This window comes from Schistocerca cancellata, chromosome 3, assembly GCF_023864275.1.
Source record: "Schistocerca cancellata isolate TAMUIC-IGC-003103 chromosome 3, iqSchCanc2.1, whole genome shotgun sequence".
NCBI classification, from domain to species: domain Eukaryota; kingdom Metazoa; phylum Arthropoda; class Insecta; order Orthoptera; family Acrididae; genus Schistocerca; species Schistocerca cancellata.
Genome location: NC_064628.1, coordinates 677,605,761 through 677,621,284, shown reverse-complemented (window position 1 = coordinate 677,621,284; position 15,524 = coordinate 677,605,761). Strand labels below are relative to the sequence as shown.

Here is a 15,524-nt window from a genome sequence, read left to right as displayed (position 1 = left end):
TGAATTTATTGCCTGCACATTTTGCAGGAGGTATTTTACAGAACATAAAATGAATGTTTCAGAAACATTATGAACAAAACTGTTTCTTCACATGTAACATTTTTAACATTATTGAACAACAGAAAAACCACAGAAACAGCAAGAATTTTCATAAAATTATTGTGAGTTCAACTATAAAACAAGAGGATAGACCACATGTATGAAGTTGAGAGATTGCACATTAATGTAACTTACTGCAAGTAAGTAAATCAGCAGATGTGAAGAAACCAAATATTAACTGGTCAAGATTAAAGAGAATACTGATGTGATATATAATACCATCATTACATTTTATATTTTAGATCATTACACGTCAGTTTTATTCCCCCCTACAGCTGTGCACTATAAATTTATAAGTTGTATCAACATCTTAGCTTTGGAAACATAACTGTCAAAGCATCTTTCTGCTCTCTTTAATGTGTTTCAGTCATATCATTTTAACTTCTGCTTTAGAGAAGCAGTCATGAATACAACTGCACATAGGTACCATTTGTTAAATATATTACTTCAAAATACTGTAAAGTCTTTGCTGTACTAAAATCTATATCTGTGCTTACATCATATAAAGATAATGTACTCTTTTTCGTAGGCTGCAGGTGGGTGCTGCGTTCAAAGAAGATACGAACTGTTTCAGCCACATCTCCTTGTTCTAAGTCTTCCAACATTTCATCTTGGTCAGCATGCAAAATCTTGAAAAAAGATTTGAAACAGTGAATACAACATGTATGCAAAATTTTTGTATTAATTCTATAGTTTAGTCATAATGTGTAAGTAAATGTCAAAACATATTTTCAGATTTGTTAAGAAATTGTTCTGGTTTGTCACTAAAAAATTACAAACTATTCTGACACAGACAAAATAGTTACAACCAAATAAATCATAATCTGGTTGGACTGTGATAATCTTAACAATAACAGGAAATTCAGAGTATGCAGAAAGGATATATAAACCACTGGACTGAAGATACAGTTTTAACTCAAGATGTTATAATAATTGTGATTTTCTGTGATGTATCCCAAGCATATGCTATTGGCCATTTCATATCACAGACCCCCATCTTGGCAGTGGGCTACCGATTCAAAATGGTGCAGAGAGACGTCTGACACACTGTCATTCCAGCTTACCTGACCACACTGGAATCTTCTGTGTTACCTATCCATGGTGTCACATTATGGGGCATTGTTTTTGTATGATACCACCAACTCAGCATTAACTGACAAAGGCGTTTCCCTTAAAATGAAGGAAATTATTACTTTTGTTTCTCTAGCAGTGTGGTATTGTCCTGCGGTGCAGATATTTCAGGGTGCACCATGCCTGCAGACATTCTAACTTCAAACAAAGTATTGTTACCTAACTGTATTTTCTTCAGGGTGATAAAACTTCATGAGTGCTGTTTATGCTTTTTGCTGTAAGTGGTTGTCTGTTATGTATTTTTCAATAGTAGAAGAGAGAAAAGAGTTGGTTGCACATGTAAGAACAGTTACACAGCTAAGAAGTACAATACATAATATGTTTTGATGATCTTTTAAGATATGAACAATAGCTCAGAAACATTTGATATTTACAAAGGCTGCTATGAATGATGTAAATTGCACAGTTTCAGTAAATTCTAAGGGAATATAATACCAGAAAGGTTCACTATAGCTTCCATGCCACATCAGTTCCTATGTGCATATATAAAATGACCTTCCCAAAACACTAGTTTCTCATGCTGAATAACTCTCATGATACCGTGTAGGATAATTATGAGCTTGTGGGTCTGTGGAATGAATAATTAACCTAATCTAATCTAATCAGTGACAAAATTCCATTTTGACAAGTTTCTTTATATACTCTTACATGTCCTGTACTAACAAAACATCCGAGAAACTTTCTGCTTCATGACTACTTTTTTTCCACTTTATACAAATACCTCATCAAAAACTCACTTACTTCACTAACAGCTCATTTGAAATCCTCAGAAAACAGACAAAATGTCAAGATTTTATACATTCAATATGGGCACTATATAGGCAAATATAAGAAATGGCAGTTTTTTCCTTCCTACATCATCCCCTAGTTATTGAACTCCCAGCCTCAAAAAATTTTTGGAGCAAATCTTCAAGAGTATAAGATGTAAATGAGGCAATCCCATAATCATATGTAGCCCCAAAGATAAAAACCACATGGAGTAAAGTTTGGTCACTCATAAGGCTACTGACAATGAGCATGATCTTACACTTCACAGCTTTCAGACCAGTGTCCTGAAATAATGGTGTGCAGGTAATATCAGAAATCAATTTGTCAAAGTGTTGTGGAATGCTTTCTTACATTAAAATGAAGTCATTTTGCATTTCTAAGTAATTTGTTCTTGCCATAGATCTTTCCACGAAAAGGGGAGACCCATAAACTTTAAAGGACATTGACCTGTCGTATCTGTTGGCTGCTGAAGAAGTAAGGGTTTAGAAAAACACACCTGAGAAAGAGAAAAATTAGCCATGCTGTTTTCTGTGGCTTCAAAAACTAAGCTTAGAAAATATGTTGGCACTACATCTAAAGTTAATGTTGACTTTTAAGTGACGACATCTTAGCACACTGACTTATCAGGACAGAACAGTTCAATTTCAATGACAATTAAGTACAATAAATGGAAGAAGTGCTTGCACACATTTTACAGAAACATTTGAGATCATACTGATCTCAGTATCAATGCCAACAGCACACACACCATATATTTTCAATTCTCTAGTTCACTTGCACTAGACCAAAAAGGTTCAAGTCATAATGAATTGCATACAACTGCAATGATGACGGTTGGTCTGTCAAATATTTCTTGCATCAAACTATTACAAAGTAATCTGACCAACAATGGTAATCTTGGCCTGGTACCCATTCAACTTGGTTTGGCAGTAAGATGAAAACCCAGGCAAAAATATTTAACATGTAAAACATTTTCTTCCAAATAAAGCATTTTCACCCTCCTTGCCCCCCCCCCCCCCCCCCCCACCTTACATTGTAATTTAAACTATCATTACACACATAACGTCTTAAACAGATATGTTCAGTATCTAAAATAAAGTGACTGAAGTAACAGATACCTGAACAAACAAACTTCATATTACATGTTGAAGTAATTTTTAAGTAATTAAGAAACGAACACACTTGAATTACATAAAGCGTATTCAGACTGATGTCTTATTTTGTTTTGTTGAGTGGTGGCACATGGATATACAAAATCCCAATGTATTTAAATCTAAATGTGTTATGTAGTTGATCAGAAAGTAAAGTACTAACTCTGCTAAACAGTTTCACAATCTGCTTGCTTTGGATATTGTAAACTCTCTTCACAGCACCAGGCAGGAGCAGGCGAACCCATAGGAGAAGATCACCTTTGAAGCTTTCTGCAAAGAAAGAAAATTTTTGCTAATAAACAATATGATTCAATAAATAAATAGCAACAAATGAATGAATGAATGAATGAATGAATGAATGAATGAATGCATGCCAACTCAGAGCAGCTGTCATTAAGTCATCTTTCAGCTATAGCAGGTTACACAGCCAAGGGAAACAAAAGAAGATAAAGACAAGCAGAAGAAACAGATGGTGGCAACAAGGGGTAAAGTTTAATGTCCTATGAACATCCAGGTCATTAGAGAAAGGGAGTGCTGAGAAGATAGTGACACTGCAAAGAATAAACCTGTGAATTCACTGACCTCCTACAGTAATGTGAGCTGTTGGAACACAATAAAATATTACCATAGAATATGAAACACAAATTATTCATAATGAAGCCAATAAAAATTAAAAAATTATCGATCACAACATAAAAAAGCTAATGTTGTTATTTGAAAGCAATATTCAGGTGATGGGGGAAAGGGGGGGTGGGTCGGAGGGAGAGGTGGGAGGGGGACGGGGGAGAGGGAGGAAAGATTGCCATGTGTCTATGTTGCATTACCAAAACTGTTCCTATGACTCAAAAAGCAAGAACATGTGATGCAAAATCTCTTAGCCAATGACTTTTTTTGTTTTGTGATATGACATCACCATGCAAAATGTATGTATGTGTGTTTTTTGCCCTGAGATAAGTGTTAAAGACTTTATCTTCTACAAGATGATATATGCTCCTTGCAACTGTCAGATTTAAAACACTTTCTGTATCAATAATACCATAAATCTCTAGTGAACTGACAGAAAGAGCTCACTCACATCATCAAGCACCAATAAATTGTAACTGTCAGCTTCTGTGAAATCAAGGAAAATGTGTGGCTCTTAAATATTATGATACAAATGACAGCATGCCTTAAAAATAATTGAGTTTTCATCTTTAATATAAAATCTTACTAATATTTTTCTGACAGAAAATGAACAATTATGAGATTATGTGTAACATTCTTACAAAGCGGCACACTACACATTCCATAATACAAAGAAGCTTGATAGCATGTGTAGGAACAATGTTATCATGATATCAGTAACTAGTTGCTTTCTCTTTTGCATTCTATTGTCCTGTATAGGATTTTCACTTCCAGAGATGGTCCCCTTTCTAATCACGAAACTCAAACATTCAAAATACTAACTGTATGACACGATTTAAAATACATCTTTTATCATTTTTGTTTGGTTCTCATTTTTCCAATTTATTTTCATCATTTGCAAAGTCACTTCAAAAATGTCCCTTGATATATATATTTATCATCTGCCATTTGTGTTGAAAATTTATCACTGCATCCCATGGGCTGCCCAAATCTATTCACTATACTACAATCATAAGAGAATTCATTGAAGCATGCATCTTAAAAGGTCAAACAGTAGCGCTACATTAGAATCTGAAGATTATTTAGGATCAGCATTAAAGAAAAACATAATGATAACTGCTTTGGAAATCTATGGACTTAAGGTTTTTGATACAATTTTATTCTCAAATTATTAAAATTCATTTATAAAAAGATACCAACAAATAGTGTCAAATGACCTATAGTCAAATACTTTTTCCAAGAAGTGAAAGTACTTCATCATATAATCCATCTGCATTACTGGCAGAACAAGCAATGCAGAGAAAAAAGATAGAATAGCAGATGTGGAATTACGAACATGAGGTGCAATTATGGGCCAGTATTCTGATAATAAGCTATGCTGAATTTTAACACAGATTAACTTAATAATGGAGACGACAGAGAAATATAGGTGCTGCTATGAACATTGTAGCTACTGTGTCTTAAGGAATATCCTTCGATTACAGTCAGTCATCCACCCCCATTTACAAGCTCTTTCATATACTGTTTTGGGTTCAGCTGCAAACTGAAAGCTATACTTTTATTTGCACATTGTACATGTATCCGAACATTGAAAATAATAGCTTCTGTTCTGGAAATTTAGAGGTGTTCAGTAGTAACATATCAATAGCCTGTTACAGCTAACTGTGTAGATTCTACACAGTTAGAAAGAGTGTGGAACCTGAATTTAATGTTTCAGATACACTGTATATTTAAAAGGACAATGTTTTTTGCTAAAATGAATACAAAAAGGATTTTTACAAAATTATCTGCAGTTGACGAAATTATGAACTATCATGTAGGTATTCCCTTGAGTAGAAAAATAAAGGAGTCTGTGGCATTATAGGCTTGAGCAGTTCAACATCAATCAAGCGCACCACAGTTTTATGGGAGAATTATCAAACAAAACATTAAGGGTTCAAAATAAATCAAAGCAAATAAATGCACACCTTATCAGACTCTACTGCACATCTTATACAACACCAAATTATTGTTGAATGCACTGAAAGGTGCCAAGGTGCACTGTGTTTCACAGTTCGCATTAAATTGTAGGTCCAACTATATCTGGGTGGTTGTATCAGTTGAAATGCTGAAGAAAGGCAAGGGCATTTCCCCTCCATTTCTACTAAATCATTGCAGCATTCAAATCAATCTGTTTTGAAAACAGTGTTACCTTATCCATATCAATAAATTAAAAAAGATTTACGTTGTTCTGATTTATGCTAATGCTGTTTAACTGCAATGTACACAAATATCGAAAAGTAGAAAAAGTATCATTAAGACACAAAGGAATTACAGACATTGTCTTTCAGAAAGCACTGATTGAAATCAATGAGGAAAGTTGAAAATTTGTGCTAGAGTGGGATTCAAACATGGGTCTCCTACTTTAGTAGGCAGACACACTGACTACTAAGCCATCCATGCTGGGGTAGTCCATGGAGCTGCAATGACCACTGTGTCCAGACAGCTTAGTGATCAGAACATCTGCGTAGTTAGCAAGAGACCTATGTCTGAACCCCAGTCCTGCACAAGTTTTCAACTTGCACCATTGATTTCAATCAATGACCACTTGCAGCCAAAGGAATTACAGACATTGGCTGCTATCTGCTGGATCAAAATGCTACCTGTTCTTTCAGACATGTCTGAAAGAACAGACACCACATATAAAAAACTATTATTTTTATTCTATATTGAAAAACTTCATGCAGAGGTATTATCTTCAACAAAGTGATCATTTTGTCTGTATGAAAAGATTAATTTTACTAGCTGCTAAATCTATGAGTTCTAAATGAGCTACTTTCCATCAGTGCATGTTTAAATATAATGACATTTATGTTTATTCAGTTTATAAATAAATTAAACAAAATAAGAAAAAGCAACCCTCACCCGAATCTGACTAACAAGTTACACAGAAACAAGCAGAGACCTGTCTAGTTTCTTAGAGTCTAGACCCTTCCCAAAATGTCCTTAATTTTATACTTCATGCCCATTAACACGCATTTAGAGGAGTAATTACTAGTAATTCAATGAAATCATGTAATATTTGTTTATAAAATACTTGCACTACTTTCTGTGAACTGTTTGAGCATTTGTGCATCACTGAGAAACATTATTCTGTTTATGACATCTTGAGATTGTTAACTTAGGTGCAAGAGATGTATGGAGTGCTAGCTTATGATAAAGATAGGTGACCCAGCTGTGAATTAAATATATTTAAGTAATAACTATTTGTCCAGTGCACTGTCAAGCAAACAAGTGGTTTCCTGCTCCTCTTAGCCAAATGACAGAGTGACTCTTCAGTTTTGTCTCAGAACCTCAGCACAAAAAATGACAATGTGAAAATACAGCACAAATGACATTACTTGCAGAAAGATCCTATCTTTGCTTAAGTGGCTTTTTGGCAGCAATAATGACATCTGGCCACAGAACTTGCAAAAATTTTGAATTCACAATGAGCAAATGATTATCTCACACAAATCTAAAAGGAGGGATAACTGACAAAGTAATTTAGAAAGAGGAAATCTACAATGTGAAATAAGTGTATCAGTGGTCGAAGACCTCAAAACCACAACCACCACCACCACCACCACCACCACCACCACCACCACCACCACCACCACCACCAAAATTTATTCAGTGTTGAATAATCAATACCCTATTTCTCCACATCTGATATGTATTGTATAAATGACCTAACTGTAACTTCCATAGCTGAAATCGCTCTATACTTTACTACATATTAGACAATAGTTTTATCATACTTTTAAGAGGATTTCACAAAACATAACAAGTAAGAAAGAATGTACCACAATATATCCTTATTTTCTATGTCAATAACTTGAACCTGTGTGACAAGCAAGAGCACAGTCTGGCTGTTTACTGTTCACAGTGAGGTGGATAACCTAAGAGAGCAGAGTGGCCAGAGGTCGTTCTTGGGATCACAACAAGCAGAGTTGTTAGATCATCTGTGTGACATACTGCACAGTAGCTCAATTCCTTTAAAAAAACTAAAAAATTAAAAAAAGAGTTATGCCACTGTTTAATGAATGAAGTCACATTTTCTTCCAGCTATTCATAATGAATCAAACTGCTTGATTGTTGTGAATTATAAGTGAAGAATGTAAATAAGAAAATGTAAGACTCTATCCCCATGTCTACTCGTATAAAAACAAAGACACGAAATACCTGTTACTGTGGTATGCTGCTCATTTCCATAGTATTTGCACAATGGAAAAGTAACTTATAGTGTCATGCAAACACAATTACTGATCTTACAACATAAGTGATGGATGGATGGAAGTACACTTGGGGGCCAGCTCCCTAAGTTCTGTAACAAATTCCCCTAGTACAAATGCTTTAAGCTAGTCTGTGACCAACACCAAGCCAGGTTCACACCAGCTTGTCATGAGCAAGTAAGACTATCAAACAGCTTGTGAATCAGTTCACATTCAGAACAGATGCCAAAATCAATGTAAACCAGAAAATAACAATCCAATAATAAACAAAGAAAGTCCAGGTGCAATAACACAGTGATTATCTTTAGAATGTTTACAGCATGTTACCAGATGCTTCATATAAGCAGATGCACACCCTGGCTTCTTGTGATGTCAGTTTTATAGGGCACTGAAGGGAGGCTTTACCCAACAAATTCACTTATGGCCTTTATCAACATAATGACCAGGCACTTTGACCAGCTAATATTATCTATGGACTCACAGCTGTCACAGTCTGTTGGAAGATTGAATATCTCCACTTCTAAGTTGCTTCTTGACAAGAACATAGTGTCTCTCAAATCAAATAGCTATTGTATACTACTGAGTTAATCTATTCCACCTGTTGTGTAAGGAACTGAAGATACAATGACAGTCAACACACAGGTAGTAGTACGGTTAGCCTCTTAAAAAACTGTACAATACATTTTGCCAGTTTGCACATTTTAAAGTTAATGTCTGTTGATTCTTAAATATTACCCTACTCTTCACAATGCCGTAAGATCTGCAGTCATCCCTTGCCCCAAGATATGAAAGGAAATATTTTCATTTCCAATAAGCCACATATACAGGATGAACATTAGTAACAGTGACAAACTGCAGTGGCATCTTTCTGACTTGAAATGGTGGAAAAGAGGTCCTATGAAATTGTGCCCAGAAGCAGACGGTGTGCATGCACTGACAACAAATCATTCCAGAACACAGAATAGAGCTACATTGCATCCATGTTACAACAGATTTTCAAAGTGGCCTCCATGGGTTGCAATGTGTGTGTTCACATGTCACATTATGGATTGTCACACTCTTTCTCATGTTCCCATCTTTCTCTGAACAGCTTTATAGGTGTCATGAACACACTGTTGGAGGTCCTGTGAATCAGGAACTGGTTCAGTACAAGCAAAATTTTTCAGATGCCCCAGTGAAAAAAATCCAGGGCGTTTACATCCAGTGACCTAACAGGTCATGCTACAGGGCCCCTACATCCAATCCAACATCTGGGGAAGATTTTGTTGAGGTGTCAGTTAATAGTAATGCAGAAATGGAGTGGTGTTCCACCATGCAGAAACCATATAATCTGTCATATTGCCAAAGGCACGTTCTCAAGCAGCCCAAATAGAGTATTCCGCAGGAAGTCCAGGCATGTTTCTCCACTGCAGTGTTGTGGAATAACTGGTCCAAGTATGTGGTCACAAAGGAACACTTTTCACACAATGATGCTGATGAGATGCCTCAACCATTCCCAGAGGATTGTCTGTAGCTCACAGACGATGATTATGCAGATTGATTATGCCAGTTCTGGTAAAGGTTGCTTTGTCAGTAAAGAGGAATGATGACAGAAATCCCATAACCAAGGTGATATATAATCCTTGCTCTCACTGCAGGTGATTGTGATAGTAGCAGTTGTCATGCAGGATACACATAATTTCACTTCGGCTTACACCATGTTGATGGGTCAGTTGCTGGAGCTTGTACTAAGATTCATCTTAATATCCTGCAGAATCTGGCCCTCCAAATCTGGTGTAAGCTCAGTGCACCACCTCCCTGCATCTTCATCTGCCTGAACGGATCCATGGTGACATTATCACCCAAAATGGGCTTGAAGTGTTGTGTGTGTGTATTTTTACAATACCTTTAAATGGACTGACTTCTGGTAAAATTGGATTGCATACAGGATGTTGCAGAAGGAATGGTCAATACTCAGGGATGCGACAGGAACACTCATTTGAAGCGAAAAACTTTATATGGGTATGTGCCCTATTCCGAATGGTGTCAAAGATAAAACACATTTAACATATATTTGTTTTTGGCCTAGTGGCATACTCTTATACGTCTTACCCACACAGCCTCTGGCATTTTATTCTAGCTCAACCTACTGTGCTGCTTTCAACCTCTTTGCTTGGTGAAAACACTGTCGTCCATTGTGTGCTCCAAGGGACTGATAGTGTTATCAGAGGTAAGCATCAGTTAACTGTATGTGTACACAACCTAGCTAAATTGCCACACATTTACACTAATGAAGAATATGTAGATATAGTGTATGTTTACAGATTCTGTGATAGTAATGCTCCTGCTGCTTTTTAAGTATACCATCAGGGCTTTCCAACAAATTGAATTTCTGATCATAGTTGCAAGTACACTGTGTGAGAGGTATTCTCCCAAGTTCCCATTTTTCTTCTGAACATTTAGTTCAACAACCTGTGGAGGAACAGAAACACATTGCTGAAATCATGCAGCATAGTACTACTATCAGCAACTGATGACTTTCTGCATGTGTCAATGTCCCACAAACATATAAATATTTAGTGAGGCATTATCAGTAACATGTTGACAGGTCCAGTCATTTTAGAAGAGCAAAATGAATGACAGAATTATGCGAATTCTTTGAAAAATATGTTTGTTGAACACTTTGAGGATGTTTCTTTTGCCATATGAATTGCAAATGTACTTCCAAAATCATGGAGAATCCCCACATTTTACCTCACGTGGGAGGGAATATCTTAATCATATTTACTCTAATTACTGTATTGGTCACGGTAGTACAGTTAACTGACCACCAAGATCACTAGACATTAGGGCATCACATTTTTGTTTCTGGGGTTGGATGAAATATGAGGTCAAACGAAAGGTGAATAAACAAGACGAACTGTTTGGTTGCATCATGGATGTGGTGTCCTCATCAGAAAAACTACAGATGCCTTCAGACAAGCAATGCACCCAGTTCTCACAAGAGTGCACAGCTGCAGCGAAGTCGATGGTGGTATATTCCAACATTTATTGTTACAACAGCTGTAATGTGATGTGTATGAGAATGTTTAGATATGAATGCATCAAAAATATGTATTTCTTAATCAGTACTTTGTAAAATACATGTTATAATGTTTATTAATGATTGTACATGTGTACACATGTAAACCTCAGAGGGTATTGAGTAATAGAGAAAATAAATGACAATGTATGTTAAATGTGTCCTATCTCTGAAACCATCCAGAGTAGGATCTATGGCCACATGATGTTTCCTGCTTCAAATGATCGTTCTTCAGATGGGTGCAGAAAACAGGTACTCAATTTCTTATTCAATGTCCTGGTAATCTGGAACAGGATTACCATCAGTGTACTATATGACTTTAAATAAAAGGTACACCCAACTCCGCCTTCAATGATGAACAATGAATATGACAATCCGAATGAACTACATGCAACCGCGAAATTAATGCTTCATCACCAATAGAGAATTCATTCGACACAAATATAACCAAGCCTCGATGTTTAATAACCATACCCAGCTTATTCTTTACATTCACGGTCACAGGTCGTCCTTAAACTATATGCTTAAGAATTTAAGCGTAAGGATGCCACCTCGACCACTCAAATTCTTCAAATACAATCACATTATGGACACGCGGATCATACCCTCCAAATCCGAATTCGGAACAAAAGGGAAGATAAACATGTTGTCGGCGAGACACTATTTTCTCAATCAATGTAGACTTGCCGATATTTGTGTCACCATACAAATAAAGTTGTTTCTTATGTAACTTTCACATGTTTTAAGACATTTTATTACTCACAGTGATACAGGTGGTCCATCATAAATAACAGTTCAACAGTGAATTCTGAACTCACTAAACCACATCCTTCCATACATTTTCACACAATTACCTCATTGTTTCTTTTACAGTTTTCAGTAATTACAAATGACAAGTATTTCGGCAAGTCAATTTGACATATGTACAGAAAAAGGTTACGCATTGCCATTTGTTTCACTCATACAAATTAGCCAGAAAGCAATGATAACCTTTGAAATTACATCAGGTATGTGGGATAGACAATGATTTTGATAATTTCATTAATTACACAGTAGCAAAATTAAGTACGGTTTTCCCACTATGCTTTCAACATAAATTTTCACAGAGCTTTCAGTTAAAATTTATAATAATTTTGTATTTTGTCTTTTGACTATTTGTCATTTGGATAAACTCACATTATGCTTTGATGTCACTAAACTCTGATAAATACTTTGCTTATAAAGGGAGATAATAGCAGTTCTTATAATATTCTGAAGATTTCTTGGTGTATTTTCACTGATAAATAAAAATGAGACACATGGTGTAATGTGTTTTCACTATAAGTTACTTAAAACAGAATACAACAATTCCAATGTTCCTGTCAATTGACTATGGTTTATAGGTTTGATGTGTTCATACCTTGTAACCATTTACATACATCATCATCCACTAGGTTTAGATTACTACTTTGTTTATGTTTTTGATATTATGATTGTGTTGTTCTTTGCCCAATATGAAATGTTTGCATGTAATCTAATTAGTGTACTACGGTAACACACAAATTAGATCCATTACATTCTGACACAGTATTGGAATCTGAGTGGTGGCTAGCCCTCAATCAACTGAGAGTTGCAGTAATGATCTGCTCACTTTGCTTTCCACTCTAGTCTGTACAATTCATGCACCACCACCACCACCACCACCACCACCACCACCACCACCACCACCAACGTATTTATGTCCCTCTCAGTCAAATATAATAACTGTCAGCAACAGTGTGTGTAGTATTCTACCAACGTTTATTTTTAGTAGCTACTTACACCTGTTGCATCTCTACCCATTCTTTATGTGACAGCTTCCATTGCCTCTACCCCCACGACACACACACACACACACACACACACACACACACACACACACACACACACACACACACACGCACAAATCTTTACTTTCTTCATTACTTTTGTTTTACTCTTTAAAAATTTGGATTTTTTAACTTTTTTCCCAAGGAGGGCAATATCCAAGATTCATCTCTTGTTGAAAACATCAACAAAAGCATTCAAAGCAAAGCCAGAGCATCTATGATTTCAAATTGTAGTGGGTTTGTTGGAAAATCAGTGCACTGAGTATCTCTCTTATTTTTTGCCATTTGTAGATTCTTTTCATCTTGTGCTTTTTCATCAGTACGATTAATCTGTAAAATGAATAAATTTCTTTGAGATGAAACCCAGACAGACAATCACAATTAGAGGCAATAAAGAAAACACAAGTAATTGATCTGAGAATGACAGATTTAGTTACCTGCAAGGAGCCTTTAAGAAGAAAAGGCCCTTTCTTTTTGGCTCTCGTTTTGGTATTTGTTTTCTTAAAAATACATTTATATTAATTATCTATGTCATCAATTTAATCTCATATTTACTTCAGATTAGTCACAGACTTGAAAAACCTGCTCAGTCATCCTCTTCCACTGGGTTCTGTCTTGTGCTTCATCTGTCCATCCAACTTAAGATTCTATTCAGCTTTTACATGTAGTTTAAGATGTTCTCCTTCCATATTGTTCTGGGCATTTCTCATCAATGTTCTACTAGGTCACTGGAATATTTATGTGAAAAGCTGTATTCCCATGCACCTCAACCTAACCCATATAGTGAAGCTTTATCATCTTTATTGGTTCCTTAATGGCATGATATTTGTACATCATTTGTAGTTCATCATTTTTCCCTAGATATTTGTTCCACAAATTGCCCATCCATAATGGATCCAATAAATGAGTGGTTTTCTCTTTCAAATGCTTGCAGTCTTTCTAGTCCTATTTTTGCAGCATGTCTTCAAGAGTAGAAAGAATCCTCAAAAGGCCCGACATCAAGTGTGTTTTTCAGCCACCAACAAAATTGAGGAATTTACGAGGTGCATTCAAGTTCTAAGGCCTCCGATTTTTTTTCTCCGGACTGGAAAGAGATAGAAACATGCGTATTGTTTTAAAATGAGGCCGTGTTCATTGTCAATACGTCCCAGAGATGGCAGCACCATACGGCAGATGGAATTTTACCGCCAGCGGCGAGAATGAGAACTGTTTTAAATACTTAAAATGGCGACGTTTTCCTTACTTGAACAGCGTGCAGTCATTCATTTTCTGAATTTGCGTGGTGTGAAACCAATTTAAATTCATCAACAGTTGAAGGAGACATGTGGTGATGGAGTTATGGATATGTCGAAAGTGTGTTCGTGGGTGCGACAGTTTAATGAAGGCAGAACATCATGTGACAACAAACCAAAACAACCTCAGGCTCGCACAAGCCGGTCTGATGACATGATCGAGAAAGTGGAGAGAATTGTTTTGGGGGATCGCCGAATGACTGTTGAACATATCGCCTCCAGAGTTGGCATTTCTGTGGATTCTGTGCACACAATCCTGCATGACGACCTGAAAATGCGAAAAGTGTCATCCAGGTGTGTGCCACGAATGCTGACGGACGACCACATGGCTGCCCGTGTGGCATGTTGCCAAGCAATGTTGACGCGCAACGACAGCTTGAATGGGACTTTCTTTTCGTCGGTTGTGACAATGGATGAGACGTGGATACCATTTTTCAATCCAGAAACAAAGCGCCAGTCAGCTCAATGAAAGCACACAGATTCACCACCACCAACAACATTCCGGGTAACCGCCAGTGCTGAAAAAATGATGGTGTCCATGTTCTAGGACAGCGAGGGCGTAATCCTTACCCATTGCGTTCCAAAGGGCACTACGGTAACAGGTGCATCCTACGAAAATGTTTTGAAGAACAAATTCCTTCCTGCACTGCAACAAAAACGTCCGGGAAGGGCTGCGCATGTGCTGTTTCACCAAGACAACGCACCCGCACATCGAGCTAACGTTACGCAACAGTTTCTTCGTGATAACAACTTTGAAGTGATTCCTCATGCTCCCTACTCCCTGCTGACCTGCCTCCTAGTGACTTTTGGCTTTTTCCAACAATGAAAGACACTCTCTGTGGCCGCACATTCACCAGCCGTGCTGCTATTGCCTCAGCGATTTTCCAGTGGTCAAAACAGACTCCTAAAGAAGCCTTCACCGCTGCCATGGAATCACGGCGTCAACGTTGTGAAAAATGTGTACGTCTGCAGGGCGATTACGTCAAGAAGTAACGCCAGTTTCATCGATTTCGGGTGAGTAGTTAATTAGAAAAAAAAAAATCGGAGGCCTTAGAACTTGAATGCACCTCGTATTGTGCTCAGTAAAAGACAACTTTGACCCTAGGAAATGTGGTGTGTATAAGATTCCATGCCAATGTGGGAAGTCTTATATTGGGTACATGAGCTGAACCATGCAAGAACACCATCATCATATATGCCTTGGGCAACCTGATAAATCAGCAGTAGCAAAGCAGTGCCTGGAGGGGGCATTGCATGTTTTACGAAAAGATGGAAATTTTATCCCCAGTGTTATCTTT

The 15,524-nt window shown here is 36.9% G+C and overlaps 1 protein-coding gene across 8 annotated transcripts in view; it reads right to left on the bottom strand.

The window, feature by feature from the left end:
* LOC126175652 (DNA ligase 3) overlaps positions 1-15,524 on the bottom strand; it is a 644,184-nt gene that overhangs the window by 285,466 nt on the left and 343,194 nt on the right. For 7 of the 8 annotated variants that reach the window (XM_049922552.1, XM_049922551.1, XM_049922546.1 and 4 more), the window contains 2 exons: positions 3,313-3,419; positions 597-728 (listed from right to left, as the gene is read on the bottom strand). In XM_049922552.1, the coding sequence (XP_049778509.1) occupies positions 597-728; positions 3,313-3,419 (239 nt within the window). Of the gene's footprint in view, positions 1-596; positions 729-3,312; positions 3,420-3,527; positions 3,626-15,524 lie in introns of those variants that run through there. The other variant, XM_049922553.1, reaches the window with a different exon arrangement.